Source organism: Amblyomma mixtum, chromosome 4, assembly GCF_055824585.1.
Source record: "Amblyomma mixtum isolate Tamu chromosome 4, ASM5582458v1, whole genome shotgun sequence".
NCBI classification, from domain to species: Eukaryota; Metazoa; Arthropoda; class Arachnida; order Ixodida; family Ixodidae; genus Amblyomma; species Amblyomma mixtum.
In genome coordinates, this window is record NC_143015.1 from 115,748,088 (window position 1) to 115,771,217 (window position 23,130).

Genomic DNA, 23,130 nt, shown 5'->3' on the forward strand with positions numbered 1-23,130 from the left:
AGAGGTAGAGCACCGGACGCGTAATTCGGAGGTCGTGGGTTCGGATCCCACCGGCGGCAGTTGGTTGTTTTTTCTTCTGCTTTTCTGATCAGTTATCTTTAAAAAAACGATAACATATTCAGTAATATTCTAAATTGATCAACACCACAAAATAAAATAACTTAAAAAAAAATCCCCTGTGCCCCTTGGTTTCTGTGGCTGTTGGCTTCTGTCATATTTATAACGAGCCCCTCATCCCCTTCCCTTGTTTGCTTAATTGCTTAGTGAGGGCCTCGATTCTGGCAGCCTTGACGCCTTAGGAAGCATAAGAGGGTTCTCACGCAGCTTCCACCCTCTCCGTTCGATGACGTTCTACGTCACACCTGCGGTAACTCAGGACGTTCTACGTCCGCCGCTTATGAACGTGGGTGGCGCTGATGAACACTCTCACGGTTAGGTTACTTGTAAACATAAATACCCCCGAAAGCAGAAGAATTGACAGCCGTCGCCGTAGCTCAGAGGTAGAGCACCGGACGCGTAATTCGGAGGTCGTGGGTTCGGATCCCACCGGCGGCAGTTGGTTGTTTTTTCTTCTGCTTTTCTGATCAGTTATCTTTAAAAAAACGATAACATATTCAGTAATATTCTAAATTGATCAACACCACAAAATAAAATAACTTCAAAAAAAAATCCCCTGTGCCCCTTGGTTTCTGTGGCTGTTGGCTTCTGTCATATTTATAACGAGCCCCTCATCCCCTTCCCTTATATATATATATATATATATATATATATATATATATATATATATATATATATATATATATATATATATATATAGCTGTGTGTGATCGAAAGAACCGTAGACCAACGTTTGAAACGATTTTTCGGCCGTGGAAACGTCAATAAACTGAGTTGTTTCAAACGTTGGTCTACGTTTGTCACTACAAGTGACCATGCCGATATTTCCTTTTCAGTGAATTATATATATATATACAGCCACAGAAACCAAGGAGCATAGGGAAACTACCGTATTCCTGTATGATGTAGGTATACACATGTGTCGGGTGTAACCAGCGGGGAATTTATATTTTTCTTCCTGTGGGGCTCGCCTAAACGCAAAGACAATTTCGGAAATTATCCTTTCACATCATACAGAGGGCCCCTTTTTATCAATTACTTTTCGCCCCCTCGATGATGTGGTCTCACTTTGCATGCTGTCGATATCACTCGCTTTGCCGGGAGTTTACCTGCGTTGGACATGTAGACGCAACGCAACACGAGGACAGACGCTGCAGAGCAAAGAAAAAAGGATTAAATTCCGCAGTTCCATATTACTTTCCTATTGTTTCTGCCATTCAAAAATAGGCCCTTGAAACTGAACGGAATGTGTAGGAGGGGCTTCTTTAATCGTAGTAAATGCAACTGGGCCAGAACTGTGACAGGGGCGTTTCCGATACGTCCATGAAGTGCTGCGCTAGAAACAGAGAAACGAAACTATGGAATGGCAGACGACGCGTGAGGGAAATTTTCGTCCTTTCGCTTTCGCCTGAGTTTGCAGAGTTGGAGCGAGTTCTTTGGTTCTGAGATTTTCATGTGTGAGCACGAGTGCTTAAAGTTCGCAAGGTACCCCTCGATGACCTCTCACCGTCTCCGCAGGCAACTACAAGAAGTTCGTGGGCCTGAAGCAGTATAACCCGGGACTCAAGACAATGGTGGCTGTAGGCGGCTGGAATGAAGGATCCAAAAGGTGCGTTCCTGAAGCTCCGCCAAGGCGCATCCACTACCACTGTGCACACTCTCACTGCCCAACTGGAATAGTCTTAGTGACGCCAGCACCTCCTGTGTGGGCACCGGGCAATCATGCCAGAAGCAACCATTCAGAATCCCCAATCCCATAATGAAATCGTAATAACAGAAATTCGCAGGGACGCCTAATTACCTCATGCGTTGACAGTGCGATATCATCTCTGGTGATATCTGGTGACGTCTGGTGACGTCACCTCTCTCCAGCCAGTGGGAATTGTCCGGTCTGGTGACGTCACTTCCTTCCAGCCAATGGGCGAATTTTGTGACAGACGACACATTTTTCTTCTAACGAGACTTTAAAATGCTGTCGTATTAATAATGAACCCCGATAGCCATGTTGTCTTTCGTGAATTGCCCGCTTGTTAATGTTGCCTGACTCGCTAATAACAAGGCGGGTCCCTAAGCATTTTACTTCACAGAGTTTATTTTCTTTACTAAAAGCGCCATGTTTTTCTTCCTCCTTAGAAAGACGTTGAAGTGCACACTTACTGCTGTATGAAAAGCGATAGAGACGAAGATCGCGTAACAACTTATCGCTGATTCGAACCGTATAGTTATGAATTCAAATTATTGGACTAAGGTGCGTGACGAGCGTGCTAGGTACTGCTGCACTTTCTCTATGGGATGTTATTTAAAACACTCTCATTACTACTTGTCAGTGTCATCCACAACACCTGCAGCTTGTAGGGCAATCTGAAAACGCTGCAACGGCGTCATACGTCTTAAGACAGACCACGCCTCCCTTCATTTGTTTGTTTATTTATTTTTATTTATATATACTGCGGTCTTTGTTCAATACCTTACCAGGGTGGATACATGTACAGTCTTTGCCAAAAGTAACCGAGCAACAGGTTCTTGCTTCTCAAACGTATAACGGAGCATTTACAGCAGCCCTAAAGACCGAACGGTGCCACAATGTAAGGACATGGTCTCACCTTTCTTTACACAGAATCAGGTCTTAAGGGCTGCCATGAGTGCTTCGCTACGCGGCTAAGGAACAAACCAGCTGTGCCGGGTTACTTTGGGCAAAGTCTGTACATAATTTCACATACAAAAAGGCAAAACAATATCAGTACATTATTTCAGGTGCTCTTCAAAAGATTTTTATGATTTCTGCGTGGCTGCGTCGTTAGTGAGGTTATTCCAATCAATTGTAGTTCGCGGGAAGTAAGAGTACTTAAAATAATTGATTCTTGAATTTAGGGGCAATGTAGTTCTGTCATGTCGTTGCCTTGTTTTACAATCTAACGGAGGCTGGGCCTCAAAGTGTGACTCCGAAAAAAGAGACGTGGAACCTAACCGCAACACCTACTCATGGCGCTCGCAGGTTCTCGCACATGGTGTCCGACCGGAGCCAGCGGCAGAAGTTCGTGCGGAGCGCCATGAAGTTCTGTCGCGAGCACGGCTTCGACGGCCTGGACATGGACTGGGAGTACCCGGCCTTCCGCGAAGGAGGCAAGCCCGAGGACAAGCAGGGCTACGCGCAGCTCATCAAGGAGCTGCGGGAAGCCTTCGAGGCCGAGTCGCTACCGCGGGGCAAGGACCGACTGCTCCTCTCAGTCGCCATGCCCGCCGGCAAGGAGTACATCGACAACGGATTTGACGTGCGGACCATCGCCAAGTACGTGCACAGAACACGGGCAGGCATCAGCCTGAGCGAGCTGAGGCGGTACTCGGTGCCGCCCTGCCCGACTCGCCCACTCTTTAGTCTATCTCTTTCTAACTTTGTCTCTTTACTTTTCTTGTACCTTTCATCGCTAACCACAGCCACACCGTACCCAGTAGAGGGGCAACTGGGGGGCCGGAGATCCATGTCACTCAGTCTTTCACTTGTCAACAGTTTTTCTAGCAAGGTGACAAAGAACGCTGTCTAAATCTCTTTAATATTACAATCGTACAACCTGGCGATGAGCTATAGCACTCTTCGTATGTGTAAGCCGTGTCATCTTCAACGCCGCAGTGGCATTCTTTCATGACTTCTCAGGACATGTTGTTTTTAGACTTCAGCAACCACGCACATCGTGCTTCAACTCACCTCCGTTCTACGAATGCCTCCTTCCCAAAGCTTAGAACAGAACATGACCATGACATTGGCCCTCGAGCTATTCATAAAAAGGTGCACAGTGATATCGCTAATCTTGCCTCAGCCTCCCTTTGCTCCTTCTCCCATCATTCAGGGCTGAGTACCTGTTGAGGGGATGATGATGATGATGAGCTTTTATGACCTAAGGTTATCTGCGGCCATAGAGCACCATGACACAAGGTTTTTTCGCTCGCTGAACGTGGGGTCAAAGACCCATTTCCAAAGCCATGGTTGATGTGTCAGATATGGCTCTTGATTTCAATGAACTCTCATTCTTCTAGCATATGTCATGCTCAGTCCGGAACTCAACGTCATCGAATCACTCCTATAGAGCGATCGTGCTAACTCCGGAGTCTCTGTTCTCGCAGGGCGGCCGACTTCCTCAACCTGCTGACGTACGACTACCACACGGCGTACGAGTCGAACACCCAGCACCACGCTCCGCTGGGCGCTCCGGACGGGCTGCGCGACTTCGACGACGAGAGCCGGCTCAACGTGCGCTGGACGGTCGACTACTACCTGAACGCCGGCGCGCCCCGGAACAAGCTGGTGGTGGGCGTGCCCACCTACGGCCGCTCCTACACGCTCGAAGACCCCGAAGACAACGAGCTCGAGGCGCCCTCCCAGGGTCCCGGAGAGCCCGGGAACGCGACGCGCGAGAAGGGCTACCTCGCCTACTACGAGGTGAGTTCCTTCTTTAGACGTTCCATCCGATACACGCAGATGTCGAAACACGCGAAGTGTTTTGAAGAGGTGCAGAAAGCTTGTGCTATTCGCTTCCACCATGCTTTTGCCAAGGGTGCCCAAGAGCTGAGCAGTATGGCGACGCCCATGTGAGCACTTTTGGGAAATTTCTGCGGACATATGAAACCTGGGCGTCGCCATGCTGCTTGCTGTATTGCTGTGAGCACCCGGAGTGGCCATCTACTTTCATCGCGTTCTCCCTCTCTCTTTGGCATGCCTCAGAACACTTCTGTATGCGTCGGATTTGCGGGGTCTGTCTCAGTATTTCTGAAACATTTGCGACGGAATCTGTGGGCAGCAAAGGGGTCCCGATAGCACTAACCCCACCTACAAAGGAAGGACGATCAGAAACACACTAAATCCGGCGCTATACGCGTTGTGAGGTTCAAAACCAATGCTCCGCAGAAATTCCATGATGTAATGCTGAAGCCTTGCAAGTACACTTCTTCGTGACGTCGTTTTTTTTTTTTTGTCTTCGAATCTTTTGCGCTCGTCATAGTTTGCGCCGCTCGCAAGCGAAGTTCCAAGCGCCTTTATTCACTTCGCTTTGCTTTCTGCCTCGAGCTGCGTCCACCACAGTACACGGCTCCAATGCAGCCTCCAGGCGGGTGAAGGCCTGCGGAGGCCGCTGGACCCCGCACAGAATGGTCAACACACGGACATTACATGCAAATCTGCCGCGATGAGTGCATCCGATTGCGTCGGCGATGACGTAAGTCATCGAGGCATGCAACGGCGCGCACGAAACATCCGCAGTATGACATTCCAGAGCCGCGTCCATTTCTTTATGGCTTCGCGCCGCGTGCCGCAGTGGGCTTTCACAATGCTTCGAAAACGGGAGCGCGAGCAGGACGCCTTTGAAACGCGACTCGAACAATGAAAATCCTGCGCCGTGCACGCATACGGGCGGTCTGGGCGACGCCCTTGAAGGCCAACACGTCGGCCCGCTGTTTGAAAGTCGCGGACAGCCCTGTCGCAATGGTCAGGCATTCCGCCAGCAGGCATTGAGCGCGGGCACCATTATGGGAGAGAGCTGAAGGAGTCTTGAAGGTTGTATGTTTTGTTATGCATATCTATTGTTGAAGCGAAGAACATGACGAAGCTTCACAATCGTTAGATATATGCATGATTGGGAACGGGTGTAGCCGCCCCACCTTTTTAAAGGTCTGCAAAAAGAAAACTCCCGGGATCGGCTTTCGCTAATCTCTTGATGAAAGGAAGCTGACCATGGAGGAGGTCTCTTGAAGCTTTGACCTGAACAGAATGGGCGTTCGGGGCGGAGAAGCGATGCTCTTCATGCATACAAATAAAAAAAAAACAATCAAGGCGCGTGCCAAAAAAAAAAAAACGAAAAATGGAAGAAGCCCATATAGCCAGTTCTGGCCTGCCTGCACAGAGCCGAGCAGGTTTGCTTTAGTCAGATACAATTCAAGAAAGAAGCGGCTTTTCCCCGTCAAAGGACGTAGGCCGATTGCCGATAGGCAATGGCGTAGGCCGATTCTCACGACCCTGCTAGCGTGACAACGCAGAGAGTGGCAGATTAAATGGAGACAGTCCTCTTCCTCTACTGTCGGGGATAGTCCCTTCTCTGCATTGTCATGCCACACTCTGCATCGTCATGCTAATCACACTAGCAGGTTCATGAGAATCGACCGACGCCATTGGCTTGAAGGGGGTGCTTTGAAGGGAAAAAGCCGCTTTGTCCTTGACTTGTATTGGACTGTAGTGAGCAACAACATGGTAAGCATCAGCCTATTGCCTTTCGGCTTAGAGGTGTATGCCAACCAGCAAGGCGAGATTTGCATGTCGTTGTCTTGGAGCGAGAGCGCGAGGGAGCGGACAAATTAAACGCTCTGTGTCGGTGCTCGCCTCTAGTCCTGCCACAGCATTACGGCAATCGTGCCACTCCGCATACACAATGTCTTCGAATGTAAAGTGAGCCCATAACCGAAATTCAACATCCCCTCATCGCAAGAGTATACGACTACGAAAGTAAGCCGTTCAACTCTCTGAAAGCATCGGGCAGATGTACAGTGTTGCATCCTATACTTGCACGGCTGTACTCCGGTCGGAGTTAGGCGCCCATTCAGAGGTTGGCTCCTCACGCCTGCACCGACATTAAATTTACGGTCTTTCTTCGCTGTCCTTATGGATACGATGCTGTTTTTCCAGCATTTATTGCGTGACTGTAACTCATCCGACCTCCTGCGCCGCATCACATCGTTACATAATGCAACACGTCATTATCTCACCTCGGCACCCCCATAATCGCGCTGAGGAGAAACGTCAGCGCAATCACGGGAGAAGTGGGTCACAGGAGAAATGCACGGCTGCGTCCTTCACGGTACACACGTATTTTATGATTTAAGGCGACTAGCGGGATAGCAGTACCCTCCGAGCCAGGTCCGAGTTCTGTCCGCGGCTTTTTTGGGGAAGGATTTGGAAATACACTAATTCATCTTGTCAACGACGAATGGCTCGAATTTCAATCACATGCGTGTACTAGACATCCCAGTTCGAAAGCGTAACTCTTCTAGCTGCTCTTCCTTCTCCGTCTCTTCCCCGCTTTTCGCGTCACTCTTTAGCAAATCAGCGTCCTTCTTCAAGCAGGCTAAGAAACGTCACGACTGTCCTGCTCCCTACCCGTTTCCCTGTTTTCTTCGCGTACGCCTATGCAGTGCGTTGCTGCGTGCATTTTTGCGGCAAGGCGTTGCCGCAGCATGGTTTGAAGTTCCTCACGTGGGCGATGCTGTTGTTGTGTTCCTCCTTTCCAGTAGCTTGTCATCTGAGTTATATACAGACCGCAAGCAAGATAGCACTGTATCCATTTCAGAATATGACTTCATGGAGTTCGCGTTCGTTCGTTCGTTCATTCATTCATTCATTCATTCATTTTTGTTAATAACACAGTCGAAACTCGTTATAACGAAATGGTTTATAACGAACTAACGGTTATAACGAAGGAACAACGATTCCCCCTCGAAAGCTCGGTCAACACGGGCTATAACGAAGCACTGGCTATAACGAAGTAATCACCGGGCCCCTTCAATTTACTTTACTTTCTCGTCGTTTTTCACCCCTTCCTTCGCAGATCTGCCAAAACGTGAACGAGCTCGACTGGGAGCTGCGGCGCCCGGAGCCGCGACGCATGGGCCCGTACGCCTTCAAGGACGACCAGTGGGTCGGCTTCGACGACGAGCAGATGATACGCGAGAAGGCGCGCTACATCATGTCCAAGGGCCTGGGCGGCGCCATGGTCTGGACGCTGGACAACGACGACTTCCGCGGAAACTGCGGCGGGGAACAGAGCCCGCTCATCACGGCGCTTCGCAAGGCGCTTCTCGAGGGCATCGACGAGGAAGAACAGCAGGAGGCGGCCAGCAACGCGAGGACCACGACTCAACGGCCGCAGCGGCAAGCGCAGCGGCAACAGGACACCGGGGGACGGCGCGTGGCCAAGTCCTCGTTGTCTCCTGGTCGCGGTGGTCCGCGGACAAACCTGGCACTGTCGGTGACCACGCCGCCCCCGCCACCAACGCCTGATCCGGGACCGGCGTTCGAGTGCGAGGATGAAGGATTCTTCAACAACCCGCGCGACTGCCGCAAGTACTTCTGGTGTCTGGACTCTGGGCCGGCTAACCTGGGTACGGTGGCGCACGCGTTTACCTGCCCCTCGGGACTGTACTTCAACTCCAAGTCCGAGGCGTGCGACTACAAGGAGAACGTTGTCTGCAGGTGGGCACCGAACTTATCACCAACGCGAAGATATAAATGTAATGTCCTTCGGCCGTCAAAAGAAAAAACTAAGTGCCGGAAGGACAATGCTTTTTATCCGTCGTAATGGACTGGTGGTGGTGTTTGAATTGCTAACTCGTTTCTCGGAACGAATGACAAATACGCCCAAGCACTGAGGTTCTTCTGAGCCGCAGCACGGCTATCTGTGAGCGAGGTCAACTCTGAAAGATATAGTTATAAAACGTTAAAGTGGCGTTCACATAATGTGACGCATGTTTCAGTGTCAGTTTAAGGCGTAAAGGGAATGCTGAAAAAGAATGTTGCGAGAGAATGCATTGGCAGTTAAATCACACGTCCAAAGTATGATGTCCCTCCTCGGTCAGGTGACCGATGACAATAAGCCACGTGGCCTTTCTCGTGATTACGTCATTTCTTGCAAACGACAACCACCACGAGATCTCGAAGGGGAGGGTGAGTCTGCCTATAGCAGTTAGTGCTGTAGATGAAATTCATGTTACTTTGGTTTCTGTGTGCAGGTCGCAGTCATTACAAAAAAAAAAAGAACTGGCAACGCTATCTACAAGTTGCCAACTTTTAATTAGCAGATGACGCAGATCTACGTCGTGACGAGGAAGAATTGAATAACGCACGCGACAGGCATGCAGCCACGCGCATCTGAGGCCTGCAATTGCCTCGGCCTGTAAAGTTACTGCGCCTCGTTGCCCTCAAGTGAAACGCGAACAGTCGGTGGCTTATATTCACCGGCCACCCGCTAAACCGTGCATCGCGACGTACAGCATCACTAGAGCTGACCGGGTGTTTTAGACGATCACTGTCACATATATTGCTTCGCTAAGAATCAACTTGCGTTATAATACACACTCTCTCGATGTGCAGGGTGACAACGCCAACAGAAGCTCCGTCGACCACGACCCGCAAACCTCGGAGGTCCAAGGCCCGTTCCACCACTACCACAACCACTACTACCACCACAACTACCACGGAGCCACCCACGACTACAACTACGACGACCACCCCACGTCCCACGACGACCACCACCACCACCAGCGCTCCTAGGCAATCCGAGCAGAACGTCGCTGAACTGCTCAAGCTCCTGCAAAGCATCGGCGGTGTCGAGAAGCTGCAGACCATCTTGACCTCAACCGAGAACCAAGCGCCCAATAACGCCGGCGGTGTGGCTGCGCGACGGCTGCCACCGCAGGTCTTCGCCGCCACGGAGCCGCCGTTCAGACCCGTGTATAACGACAGCAGCGCGGCGCAGGGACACGTCATCCGGAGGCCGCCTCTGTTCCAGGAGCCGCAGCTGTTCCAATACGTGGAACCGGCGCGGCCACCGCCTACACCATTTGCTCAGCAACCGACACCCACGCCGCGCGAAGAGACGAACGTCTTCGTGGGGCCTATACAAGGCACGCTGCCACCGCGTATGCCGTTCCAGTTCGTGTACCAGGCGCCCGAGCGAGGACAACCGCTGTCGCAGCAACAGCAAACTGACGGATACCAGAACGCGCCGGTGCCTCCGGCATTCTCGCCCCCTGTGAACGTACCTGTGAATGCCCCCGTCAACGCTCCCTACAACATACCAGCGAACGCACCAGTCAACGCCCCTGTGAACGCTCCAGCGTTCTCGCCGCCCACGGTGCCGCCGTCCGTGTACCCGACGCGGCCGTCGACGTCGTCGTTCACGGAGTTCGTGACACAGGCAGACTTCCCGCCAGACTTCGAGGTGGACGCAGAAGTCGCAGTGCCGCTAAGTTTCCGGAAGGGCACCAAAGTACGCGTCAACAAGGTGGTCAGGGTCAACGGGAAGCTCTCGGACGATCAGCAGCCAGCGACCGGGCGCCGCGGCAAGAGGATTCGAGTGCGGCCAGGCGACCGGGTCGCCGTGCGCCGAAGGCCTGTCCAGCAGACCGCGCCTCCGACCACGACCACAACGACCACGACTACGACGCGAAGGCCCACTACAACGACGGCGCTGTACGACGACGTCGAGTATGAGTACGAGTACGAAGATGAGGAACAGCCCCCGACGACGACCACGACAACGACCACGACGACGACGACAACGCGTCGGCCCAGTCGTCGAGGAGGTCGTCGCGGTGGTAGCAAGCGTCCCGCAGCCACTGGCGGCCATCGGCGGCCCGTGGTGGCCGCGGCGCCGTTGCCCACCATCCCTCCGGATCCATTCGCGCCGCCTCTGATCGTTATCGACGATAACACCGTGGACTGCCACAAGCGCGGTGTGTTCGCGCACCCCGAGAGCTGTGGGAAGTTCGTCGTGTGTGCGCCCAACTCGAAGGCGTCAACGGGGCTGCGTGGATACGTGCACCATTGTCCCGCCGAACAGGTCTACAAGAGCAAGGTTGGACGGTGCATGAAGGGCAACCGGGACGAGTGCAGCAAGTGATGACCGGCCCCTGACTAATGAGAAAATGGTGCTTTGCCAGGTGCGACCAAGACAGGGTGTAACCCGCACAACGTATCGGCGTGCGCTCGACCCAATCCGTAGCTTCTCGGAGGGCCGCTGGTACACGGCGCCTCGGTCTTAGCTGGCGTGGCTCTTCTACCGTTTGGTGCTGTTGGGCGTGAAGGGTCAGACGTAATTATGTGCACAAATGGAGGGGCGGTTACAGAGGGTGGAGCGTAGACGCAATGCCTTTGCGTTTACATTCCATCTTCATGTCAGGTCTGCCCTTGCAGCCAGGAGCACTAAATGACGCCCAGCCAAGATGGACATGAATGTTCCACATGAATCCTTGTTTGCCACAGTGGTTACAGGGCACAAATGCACACGCCAGAGAAAATATAATTTTTTTTTTTCAAAGTTCACCCGTTGAGCATCGCTGTAGCAAGACATCGGAGTATGCCCGCAGGTCCATCTGATAACGCCGGGGTGTTACGCGATGTTGAACGCACTCCCAGTTGGCGACAATTTGTATGACATAGGCAACGCACGGAAGCATCTATTGCAAGCATTGTTTCTACCCTTCACTTTTCACGTCAGCTTTTGATTCAGCTACCGCATCAGCGTGTGCGGTAAATTACTAGCCGTGAAATCGCGTCAAGACGTCAAGTGATGCCTACTTTTTGGCGGGTGTCCTGACTCTCAAAGATGACAATGAAAGATCATGCTTATCTGGCATCGTGGACATCATCTGCAAGACAGCTCAGCTATGTCCGCAACTTCAGTGCATCTTGCTCTGTGGTGCGTGTAATTTTCAACGTTCACCCCCTCTCCCCCTATGTGCACGAACTGATGTCCCTGCGAGGTGACAGGCTCAAGAGACGCTATAAGTACAAAAGGCGCTTCCCTGAAACCTGGAAGTTGTGGCTGTGACTTCAGATGTGCTAACGCTCTTGTCATGATGAGAAATAAATGAAAAGGACGTACACAGAGACCGCTGTCTGTATCGACACGTCATTTCTGGCATGCAAGTCTGAGCGGCTGTGAGGGGTATTCAGTGGCGCCTTGTGAGTGTACCGACACGTAGCAGACTGCTGTTGGCAATGACAATGACGCTGTTCAAGAGGTGCAGCAGTCTTGCATAAATATACTAGCGTGATGCATTGCACCTGCTTGACGTCGCTTAGTGTCTGGTCACTAGTAGTCGTCGTGGCTCGATAGGTAGTCGTAATGTGGCGCTACATGTATAAGTGGTGCTACTTGTGTCATTGTTTAGTTTTCACTTGACAGGTTGCAAGAAAAAGCTATCGCCCCTTAGAGCGAGACGTAAACGTTGTAGCAGATTATGCGCATGGAATACTGATGCGCTGTCATTGTTGACGAGTATTTTTCTACGCACCAAAACTCCGTTGCCACAGTTTCGGTTGATACACGCGTTGCCGGTCGGTTGGCAAATCACTGGAACTTGGTTTTAGGAAAACACCACAGACTACCACACACACTGCACCCAACAACAATGCCGCTGCGCCGTGTTTCCACATATCCCATCCGCATTCCAACGTGGAAATCGTGGAAAAGGTGGCACCAAATCAACTATCCCTGAATGAAGCCAATACAACGAACCGCACAGCCTGATGCCGTGGCACGTTTTGATGCCGATGCACCTGCATTGCAGTCTCGCATGCATAGGAAAGAGCCCTAGCAACGTACTATCATAATTATTCTCACCGCCGTTCATTTAGCCAGATTAACTTTAATGCAGGATCAGATTAAGACCCCAGAATGTGGGTCGCCTAACTGTTCAGCTACAGCATGCTGGTGACGACACTGATGCATGGCTGGTTACACAGTTCATATGGTTCATATTCAGGCAGCTTTGTGCCGTGGCGAAGCTATGCTCTGTGCTTTCTATACACTTTCAGCGAAATAAATATTCTCTATGACAACATTAAAGACAGTACTCTTTTTGTTCCCTTCCTGTTCCTGTAAGATCTCTAACTACGACAGAAGTACGTGCTCTTCGGAGCATCTTTATCAATCCACTCCTTACTCCAGCCCATTCTTTCCACTACCACCTCCGTCCCAGCCCCCGCGCCCTAGCTGCCACGAACCCTATACTAATAAAGAACATCCTCTTTCTTCCTTCCCCATTGTTATTCAACCCCCTCTCCACATTTTCCATACCCTTGTCCCCCAACTTGGCAGGCCTAGCTAGCCTCGGACCAGCTGATGGACCAGTTGGTTTTGGTGACCCTGGCGCAGGATATCTTATGCTTAACATTGCGTCGCAATAAAATTCTATATTTCTCTCTCAGCGACTGACATGTTCCACGGCTTCTGGTTAGAGATTTAGCATAGTGGAGGCGCATTCGCGCAGACATATAAGAGATTACCGGACGCCTTTTGCAGTGGCGGGGGGGGGGGGTGAGGTGGGCTCATGAGTGTGCGCAGAAGGCGGCCAGTAATCCATTATACATGTACACTGATACATCTCCACTATGCTAAATATTTATTGCATCGTGATTGTTCTCACAATGCACCGGTGCCACGCTCAAGCTTGTCGAAGTGCTTTCGCTAGTTTGAGGGTCATCTGCAGCCAGACCCTCAAACTAGCCACATGGCAGTAACGATAAGAAAGGCGAGAGATATCAGAGCCTTGAGTCGGACAGTGACGTTGATGGCTGTCGGCAGGTGCCCTTCAACCTCAAAATGGAGGCACTTATTGAAACAGGTAGGTTGGTTTTCCCCCTAAACACACTCCTTGACCTTGAATCTTATTTATCACAGCCAATCCTTCCCTGCAATTCCCCCGAAACCTGTGCTGGAACATCTGGAACATTCCCTTCCAACGAAACATAAAACATCTTACAAACGTATTGAAACAACTCTTAATGACTACAGACACCTTACGCTAGATCTAAACGTCTCGTAGAGGTCAGCAGAAAGAAAATTCTTCTGCCCCGTCACGATTCAACCCCCTGTTTAACATACTCCTTCTCCCCTGACGTGCCTGTCGAGCCTGAAACCAGCTGACAGACCTGCTGCCTTTGGTGACCCTGGCACAAGATACCCCCGACGCTTAACGGGCAACTGCAGAAGTTTTAAAATTCGACGAGCTTAAATGGACTGAATGTAGGAAACTTGCAGGTAAAGCATGCAAAGAAATTTTGGACAGGATTTGAAATGACGCAATCGCTGACTCAAATCATGTCTGCCTTCAAGCTTCTCCGCAGCGCACAGCGCCAAGTGTAAGAGGGAGGGGGGATGATGTCATCTACCGTACTGGTACATTTGCAATGCATAAACGCTGCTGTAAAGGAAGAAAATCAACAGCACCAAAGGCAATGCCCGCTGAGCGTTGTTTGGCAGCATCTAATGACGCACGGCAGGATGTTCGACTACAATCAATGGTGGGGTGGCATGATGAAAGCTCTACAATCTTCCGCCTTGTAAAGCATGTTATAGTTCACTGTATGCAGTGGGCTGCCGCTGCATTAAATTAACAGAAGAAACAAGTAAGTCCCTCATGTTTTCTTAACAGCACCTGAACACCTCCGTTAATGAATTCAGATCAGGTCTCATGTGAATTATCATTGCTTTAACTTATCACTATATCCAGGTATTTCACGGCTTATCACACTTTTCTTATCACACCACGGCCTTGAAAGAACACAGTTTGCTGAGATGGCTTCCTTTCCCCAAATTGCCCCAGATTAGAATGGAAAAATTGAATGAATATAGAATCACAGAGAAAAAAAATTCAAAGTCGTTTTAGGGGCCAGGGGTATAATATAAGAGGGGATAATAGTTCCGCTATGGTTATCATTTATGGCAACAAGTAGCATTGCTAAGTTTATGCTGCCTGTTGCACACATCAGTTTTCACTTCACATATATCCGACAGAATACAAGAGTAATTCACTAAATAAATTGGACTACACCTCAATTTAAATTTGCAAATGATGAGTGCATTCATGGCGAAGTTCGACAAAAAGAACAGATTAGAACCAGGAGACTTTCTCATGAAAGTCAAAACATGCTACCGGAGGGTGATTGTGTCAACGTGCTAAATTTACCACGCAAGCTTAATACCGTAGCGATCTCTTACTCTTAAAAATGCTGTTTTCCCTAGTTCTTTGTGTTTTCAAATATCAATCATTTCAAGAAGGCCAAGTCTCGTGTAAACACTACGTCAAGTCGGAAATACGTGTAGTGCACATATATTCCACTGATCACAAGACGTTTTGTAGACATATTGGAGCGTCTAGAGAATGCTAAAAACTTCTGGAAATACTAATACCGTTTCTTCTTCTTACGTTTTGTAAGAAGTCTCCGCCATCAACATGCTAAATTTACCATGCAAGCTTAATACCATAACACGTTTTGGTGGGCTAGTTGGTTAAGCATCTTGAATAAACAGCACGAACGAAGACGAGCACAACAGACAAGGAAAACGGACGACACAGCGCTGTTGTGCTCGTCTTCGTTAGCGCTGTTTATTCAAGAAGTTAATACCATAGCGATGTCTTACTCTTAAAAATGTGATTCTCACTAGTTTGTGTTTTTAAATATCAATCGTTTCAAGAAGGCCAGTTCTCGTGTAAATGCTTTAGATCAAGTTGGAAAAACCGTGTAGTGCTCATATATATCCCACTGATCACAAGACGTTTTGTAGACATATTTGAGCGTCTAGAGAATGCTCGAAACTTCTTCTGAAGATACTAATTCTGAAGATACTTCTTCTTACGTTTTGAGATCAGCCAAAACATCTCATGCATATCTATTAAATGTCATGTCATGGTATCCAAGATGCCCTATTCATTTTGGCAAAACATAATGTCCAGGTGTCTGCATTTGCCTCTGGGCAAATGTCCAAAGGACGCAGTTCTACCTAATTACTGAAAATTATGTGGTGTGAACTGCTACAAAAACGCTAGACAGATGAGAGAAAAGGGTTGCGCACATCCATTGATGCACTTTATTGAACTACGACGGTGACAGAGTGATGAGCAATCGCGAATTACGTTGATGCGGTGGTGGCATATATTCCACTGATCACAAGACATTTTGTAGACATATTTGAGCGTCTAGAGAATGCTCAAAACTTCTTCTGAAGATACTAATTCTGAAGATACTTCTTCTTATGTTTTGAGATCAGCCAAAACATCTCATGCATATCTATTAAATGTCATGTCATGGTATCCAAGATGCCCTATTCATTTTGACAAAACATAATGTCCAGGTGTCTGCATTTGCGTCTGGGCAAATGTCCAAAGGACGCAGTTCTACCTAATTACTGAAAATGATGTGGTGTGAACTGCTGCAAAAAAACGCTAGACAGATGAGAGAAAAGGGTTGCGCACATCCATTGATGCACTTTATTGAACTATGACGGTGACAGAGTGATGAGCGATCGCGAATTATGTTGATGCGGTGGTGGCCGAAAGGCGCCGCTTTATAAAGCAGAGCACCACGTGCTGCGGCCGCAGCTGCCACTCACTCAAGACACTCTTGGGCGTGTCAATTTGGTCGCCGTTCAGGCGGTTCAGCAGCGTCACACACACTATGGCACCTGCACAAGTGAAAACCCACCACAGTGAAGAAAGGAGCTCAAAAGAAGACCTCATCCAATTCGCGCTCCCCATACATTGCAAAAGGCGCGACGTACATCATGCGACAATTTAAGTACAGCTTCCATCCTGCCGGGTGCATATTCATTCAGTCTTCTGAACAATCTTTCCTAGCCCTGGTCACACTTTCTTTAATCCAATTACTGGTACTACTGCCCCTATCTGATACGATTGTGCAGTGCTTTTGCATTGGGTGCAAATTGAGGTTTATCCTGAAGTTAGATCTTGTAGCATGCTTGATAACAGTTGGGGAAAGTACAATTGTAAGAGCCAACCTCACTCAAAAGAGAGAGGTTGTGGGTGGTGTATACAAATCCTTAGGATCCCCAAGCCTCCGCAATGGTCTTCTGTCTAGAGTGAAAGCGGTATGAGAAGTGGCCGCACCCAATGGGCACTGAAATTCCCTTGGACGTCCTGTGGACATCCATGGGACGTCCATGCGACGACCAAGGGAGTTTCAGTGCCCATTGGGCAGTTAACAGACTGTCATCAATCAGCAGTGCTCCTCTGGCAGTCCAAACTTCACAGGAGGAGATGTCACGGCCGTCACATTTTCTGTATGCTTTCCTGCATGAACACCGCTCACACCAGCTCTCTAGACCTCAACAGTTTCTGGCACAGTATGACCAACACAAAGTTCACCGACCAGAGCTTCTACAATGAAGTCAGAGTGTCGATTACCAACCTATTGGCAGTGCAGGAGATACAAAAAGCGTCACTTAAGGTACGTTACTCATGAAAAAAAACGCATCTAATCAGTAATAAATGCAGAATACACGGCCTAGAGATTCTCAATTCCCTTATCTGGAAGCAAATAGACAAGCTAGAAAACTGTATTTCATGTCCCTTGTTGCTGATTGCTGTTTTGGAATTTTCATAGCAAGCAATGCTCATAGAAATAGGACCGCAGCGCCATCCTTGGGGAGCGCGCGAAAGTTCAGCCGAAAGCCCTTCTCCCCCTGGAGCTCCCCTCTTTCTCTAAGCGGCCTTCTCTCAAAGCCCCTAACAGATCACGTATGATAACGAAGTGTATTGTGGCATGTATGTGCTTTTTGCACGCGTTATTAGAAATCGTAAATTATAATTCCGTGCATTATCAAATGCACAGCTCGACTGATATCTTGACAAACATTGAGAACACACTGGCAGCAGTTATTTTTTGTGACTCGTTTGGAGAACAACCGGCGCTTGTATGCCGGTCCCGTAGGAGGGCTTAGAGAGTCTCGTCGAAACTCGTTAAGTCTCGTGCGGTGCCCGGATGTTCTCGTTTCCGAGCCCGGATGAGTGGATTTCAGTGCCCGGATGATGGCTCTCGGTCTCGGCGTGACGTCACCACAATGCCGACAACGGGAGCTAAAAGCATTTCATGCTTAGTAACGCACCACTTAGCCTTACCAGTAAATTTGGTCTCATAAGAATGGCACAAGGATATCTAAGAGTCTCTTGTATTGTCCTTGGTCCTGCTTGGGTCAGGTCAAACAATTGAGCAAAACATTCTGCAACTAGCTAGAAGCCATCAAAAAGATGTGCACCTGATAAGACACCCTAAATGACCACATTTCCAACAAGATTACCAACAAAGGTGCAACGTGCTGACCTTTAATGCCTGCATGGTGGCACATGGCAGCAAAAAGGGTGGCTTCCATCTCAATGTTGACCACACCAATGGAATGCAGCTTCTGCAGAAACTGCAGTTTCTCCTGCTCCGTGTAGCCGCAGAAGGCCCCATCCAGCCGGCCTTGGCCTGCAGTAATCACCAGGCAACTTCAGCCTCAATACAAGACAAAGGCATCTCCATAAAGTAAGACAGATAGGCGAAAAAACTCTACCGCATTATAATTAGGGTTATTCGCTTTCGGGTTTTATATTTTTTCAAATTCGGGGGGTAAAAATCGGGCGTTATTTTTCGGCTTCATAATAAGGGAGAAATCGGGTTTTTTGTGGAAAAACTCTGTAATTCGGGTTTTATCGGGTTAAATTTGCAAACTAATAATTTATTCGATTTGCTCTAACCGCTGGGTAACTCAGGGCTATATTTTGGGCTACTTTCAAGAAAGTATTGCAAAATTTGGCGTTTCTTTGGTAATTAATTATTACTCGCAGTGAGAGGCAACGGTCAGTTCTGAGAAAAGAAATTTTATTCACGAGGGCTGGTCATCGACGTTCTACACGTCCTTATTAACATACATTATCATCTGAATGCGCAACATCTCGGTTTCCATCCGAGACCTGTCTGGTCTCTGCATCCTTAGCTGAGAGAATGTTCGCTCAACATCACAGCTGCCATTAGCTAGGCACAACAATGACAACGCTGCATTTGCTAGCCTTGGGTAACGCATAGTTGCGTCGTTCCAATAGTCCATCACTTCGACACCTTCATTTGGGGGGCTTGCTTCCAGCAAGTACTGGTTAAACTCATCGCGAAGCGAGCTTACATCGTCTATCACGGAAATAAAGAGAGGTCGGCAGTCATCAAACGACTGACTCAGCAGCCGCTTCTGGAACGGAACAATTGTTCCAGAAATCGGGAAAAATCGGGTTTTACCCGATATTTTAGGAACACGTTCGGGGTGCAAAAATCGGGTAAAATCGGGTTTTACCCGGAAACGAACAACCCTAATTATAATGCATTCAAAACATGGCCGATGAAGCCACACTTGCGTCACCTGAACTCAACGTTTCCCGGTGCTCTCACCTACCACTCCCCTTCTTTGGCCGATATAACTTTGCTCTTGCTTTCTCCCTTGTACTACCCTCCAGACGCAAGCGTAATTACATCAACTTGCCACCTGCTAACATAGTAGCAAATGAAATGCGAAATGCAACAGCAAAATATGGCCATGGAGACTACATTGCTCTACAAGAGCCTCTGACTATGCCCCGACACTGTCTATCAGGTGCACTACGAAGCTCCACCAAATAAAGCCCTATCCTCATGTCTATTTTGCAGCCCTCTAAACAGCCCTCACATCTATTTCGCTCCGTAAGTCTCTCACAGCAATCTCCAGTTACCTGTGTCTCATGAAAGCCATGGCCACTCTGCCCCTGTGCACATCTCTGAGTCACCTCACAAACTGACAGTCTGCTGGCCTCAAATATAATTTCCTTCCTTTGACACCTACTCTATTAGTCTTACTGACCACCAGTAGTCTGTCCTAAGATGTTGTCTGTAATCAACTACTAATTGTCTTTTCATGGTCAGCCAAAGTATCTGTTTATTCTTTAACATATTATAGCCTCACGTGGGAGGCTGTAATAAAAAAAGAAACTGCACAAACGAGTCGTAACAAATAGTAACATCTGAGATACAAAGAATCTCCAAGTAAATGTGCAGTAAAAACACCTCTGCTACAAATAGCAGAATCTAAAAATGATTTCAGAGTGACATGCCAGTGACAAGATTGTCATATTTTTTTCATCTATGCCGCTCTCGTCTATCCGAGACTTTCAGCTTCGATACGTACCATGTGCATAGCACATAACACACTGCTCCTTAAGAGCATTCTCTAGATGTGCTGACCTAGCTCATTAACATCCACGGTTGAAACTCAGACAAATCCTCCACTTCCTCCAACTTCACTCATAGCAAGGAGTAAGTCAGACGCCCTAGCCCTGGCTTTAACGAAAAAAGAGAACTGCGGGCAACGAAACATGAGCATGCACAGGTTCTTTTAGTTAGAAGGCAACATGTACACAAAGCATTCACTTCAGGGACTTGAACTGTTGTCAAGACACACTGAAAAGCACAAATGAATATGACAGCATGAAAACAACAGTTGACTTTAGATTGGTGTAAAACTTTATAGTATCGTGGCAACAGCTACAGCAGCCAACAGAACACTCTGCAACACTGATTTCACACAAAGCACACCAACAATGTGTTGCTCAACAACACGTTCAGCTCCTGCCCGAATCTGCACAATATTCATCGTCATCAACAGCCCCCGCATGTTTGCCGTAGGACAAAGACATTTCCCATTCACCTCCAATTAACGCTGGCCTGGGCCAGTTGTGAACATCTACTCGCAGAAGCTTCCCAATCTCATTTGACCATTTGATTTTCTGTTGCCGCCTGCTGCATTTACCTTGCCTTGGTATCTACTGAGTTACCCTTAACAACCACTAGTTATCTTGCTTTCAAATTACATGCCCTGCCCATGCCGATATCATTTTACTGATTTCGTCTAAGACAAGGGTTCTCAAACTGGGTTCCGCGGAACACAGGGGTTCCGCGGGCTGTCTTCTTGTGTTCCGCGAGAACCCTCACCGGCCCTGACCCGGCAGCTGATATGAGACTGGCTCTGAGTGCTACAGAGCCACGCTTTGACTTGCTCTTAAAATTAAAGCAGTGTTAATCTGTGAAATAAACATTTAACTTTTGCAACTCTCTCTGTGCAAAAATGCACTCGACAACATTGCTGGTAAGTGAAAGCAAGGGGGGGGGGGGGGTTCCCTGGAACTTATTGAACGCTTTTGGGGTTCCTCCAAGCAAAAAAGTTTGAGAACCCCTGATCTAAGATATCCTAAATCACATTCATTGCAGAAACTACTCTGCTTTCTTGTAATCTCTTAATGTTACACCTATCATTTTCCTTTCTATAGCTCGCAGCGCTGCACTCACTATAATTTCAACCTTATCGCCGGCCTCTATGTTTCTGCCCTTGTAGGTGAGTACAGCTAAGTTGCAACTATTGCATGCTTTTCTCTCGAGGGATATTGTCGGCACACTACTGATGACCTGACAGTATCTGCAAAACCTACTTCACCTCATTCTCCTAACTATTATCCTCTCATGGTCTGAATGTGCCCATTATGAAAAATCCAGGTGCTAACAAACAACAACACAGAGGGGACCCAGCGCTTACTCACAACTACAAGAATTTTTTATTAAGAAGCTTCTATATATACAACAAAAACCAAAACAAACCCAGAGTAATCGCATGCCACATGCCGACCGATGTGCAGGAAAAGATAAACTCGCGGTTTTCAATCACTCTTACAATAAACTTATCTCTCTACTAGACAAGCCAACTGAAGGGTCCCTAACACATGTATGCCCCGTTTCTGCGATATGATAGGTTTTGAACTATCTCTCACATTACACGATCTCGGTGACGAAAAAGAACACACGTTTTGGAACAGATAGGAGAACATTTCATCTTGCGCTTGCTGCAGTTACGACAATGAAGAACCATATTATTTGAAGTGTCATCTTTTCCCATTTCTCCGGCATGCTCCATCAACCGCACGCTCAAACATCGACCACTCTGGCCTAAATACACTTTTCCCGCATGTGTTTGCCCTGTTGCAAATTATTAGCAGAGAGGTGATTTATTGACTGACCTATCAGATGATGGCCACACAAACCATGCATGTGATGTCAAGTTTAGCTGTACTTCTACAACACCCTGAAACAAGCAGCAGGCCATGTGCATAGCCTGTCTGCTGAGGCGAGCTGCCTCACCTTCGTAGAAGTCATCCGCGCACATTGTCTTTCCAGTGACGAGATTCAACTCAGGCAGTGAGCGCCGGGCTTCGGCCACTATCTCCTCGGCCAGAGCCTTGTCCATCTTGGCAGGCCGAGACACAAGCTTGCCGAGTATGGGCTGCAGATGCCATAGGTCATTTGCGACAATGGCACAACTTGATACAAAGCAGCGAGCCGACAACCAGAAGACGAGCAAACTGCGACACATTTTTTCAGTGATGCAATGTTCATCACATTTTCATAAAACCAACTTTCGCTTTCACTTCACTAACACAAAGGTGACTGCAATAAATGAGTTAAGGTCGCAAATCATTTCTTCATTTAATTTTCTTCAGTGGCACTGCTATACTTTGTATGCAAAATCCCTTAGGTACCCATGAAAGAAGCCAACAGCCACAGAAACCAAGGTGCACAGGGGATTTTTTTTTAATGTATTTATTTATTTTCTGGTGTTGATCAATTTAGAATAGTACTGAATAGGTTATCGCTTAAAGCTAATTGATTAGAAAAGCAGAAGAAAAAACAACCACATGCCGCCGGTGGGATCCAAACCCACGACCTCCGAATTACGCGTCCGGTACTCTACCTCTGAGCTACGGCGACGGCTGTCAAATCTTCTGCTTTCGGGGGTATTTATGTTTACAAGTAACCTAACCTTGAGAGTGTTCATCAGTGCCACCCACGTTCATAAGCGGCGGACGTAGAACGTTCTCAGTTACCGCAGGTGTGACGTAGAACGTCATCGAACGGGGAGGGTGGAAGCTGCGTGAGAACCCTCTTATACTTCCTATGGCGTCAAGGCTGCCAGAACCGAGGCCCTCGCTAAGCAATTAAGCAAACAAGGGAAGGGGAATGAGGGGCTCGTTATAAATATGAAAGAAGCCAACAGCCACAGAAACCAAGGTGCACAGGGGATTTTTTTTTTTACGTATTTATTTATTTTCTGGTGTTGATCAATTTAGAATAGTACTGAATAGGTTATCGCTTAAAGCTAATTGATTAGAAAAGCAGAAGAAAAAACAACCACATGCCGCCGGTGGGATCCAAACCCAGGACCTCCGAATTACGCGTCCGGTACTCTACCTCTGAGCTACGGCGACGGCTGTCAAATCTTCTGCTTTCGGGGGTATTTATGTTTACAAGTAACCTAACCTTGAGAGTGTTCATCAGTGCCACCCACGTTCATAAGCGGCGGACGTAGAACGTTCTCAGTTACCGCAGGTGTGACGTAGAACGTCATC

The 23,130-nt window shown here is 48.4% G+C and overlaps 2 protein-coding genes across 4 annotated transcripts in view; one reads left to right on the forward strand and one right to left on the reverse strand.

Annotated features, from left to right (window-relative positions):
- Positions 1–11,766, forward strand: part of LOC149347993 (uncharacterized) — a 70,037-nt gene extending 58,271 nt beyond the window's left edge. For both annotated transcript variants that reach the window (XM_089585706.1, XM_089585707.1), the window contains exons 4-8: positions 1,636–1,726; positions 3,113–3,406; positions 4,237–4,552; positions 7,704–8,347; positions 9,245–11,766. In XM_089585706.1, coding sequence (XP_089441832.1) covers positions 1,636–1,726; positions 3,113–3,406; positions 4,237–4,552; positions 7,704–8,347; positions 9,245–10,775 — 2,876 coding nt within the window. In that variant the 3' untranslated portion in view covers positions 10,776–11,766. The remainder of the gene's footprint in view (positions 1–1,635; positions 1,727–3,112; positions 3,407–4,236; positions 4,553–7,703; positions 8,348–9,244) is intronic.
- A 4,347-nt stretch (positions 11,767–16,113) lies between these two features.
- Positions 16,114–23,130, reverse strand: part of LOC149347994 (uridine phosphorylase 1-like) — a 42,179-nt gene continuing 35,162 nt past the window's right edge. For both annotated transcript variants that reach the window (XM_089587840.1, XM_089587839.1), the window contains exons 6-8: positions 21,866–22,007; positions 17,999–18,145; positions 16,114–16,343 (exon numbers count right to left, since the gene is read on the reverse strand). In XM_089587840.1, coding sequence (XP_089443966.1) covers positions 16,192–16,343; positions 17,999–18,145; positions 21,866–22,007 — 441 coding nt within the window. In that variant the 3' untranslated portion in view covers positions 16,114–16,191. The remainder of the gene's footprint in view (positions 16,344–17,998; positions 18,146–21,865; positions 22,008–23,130) is intronic.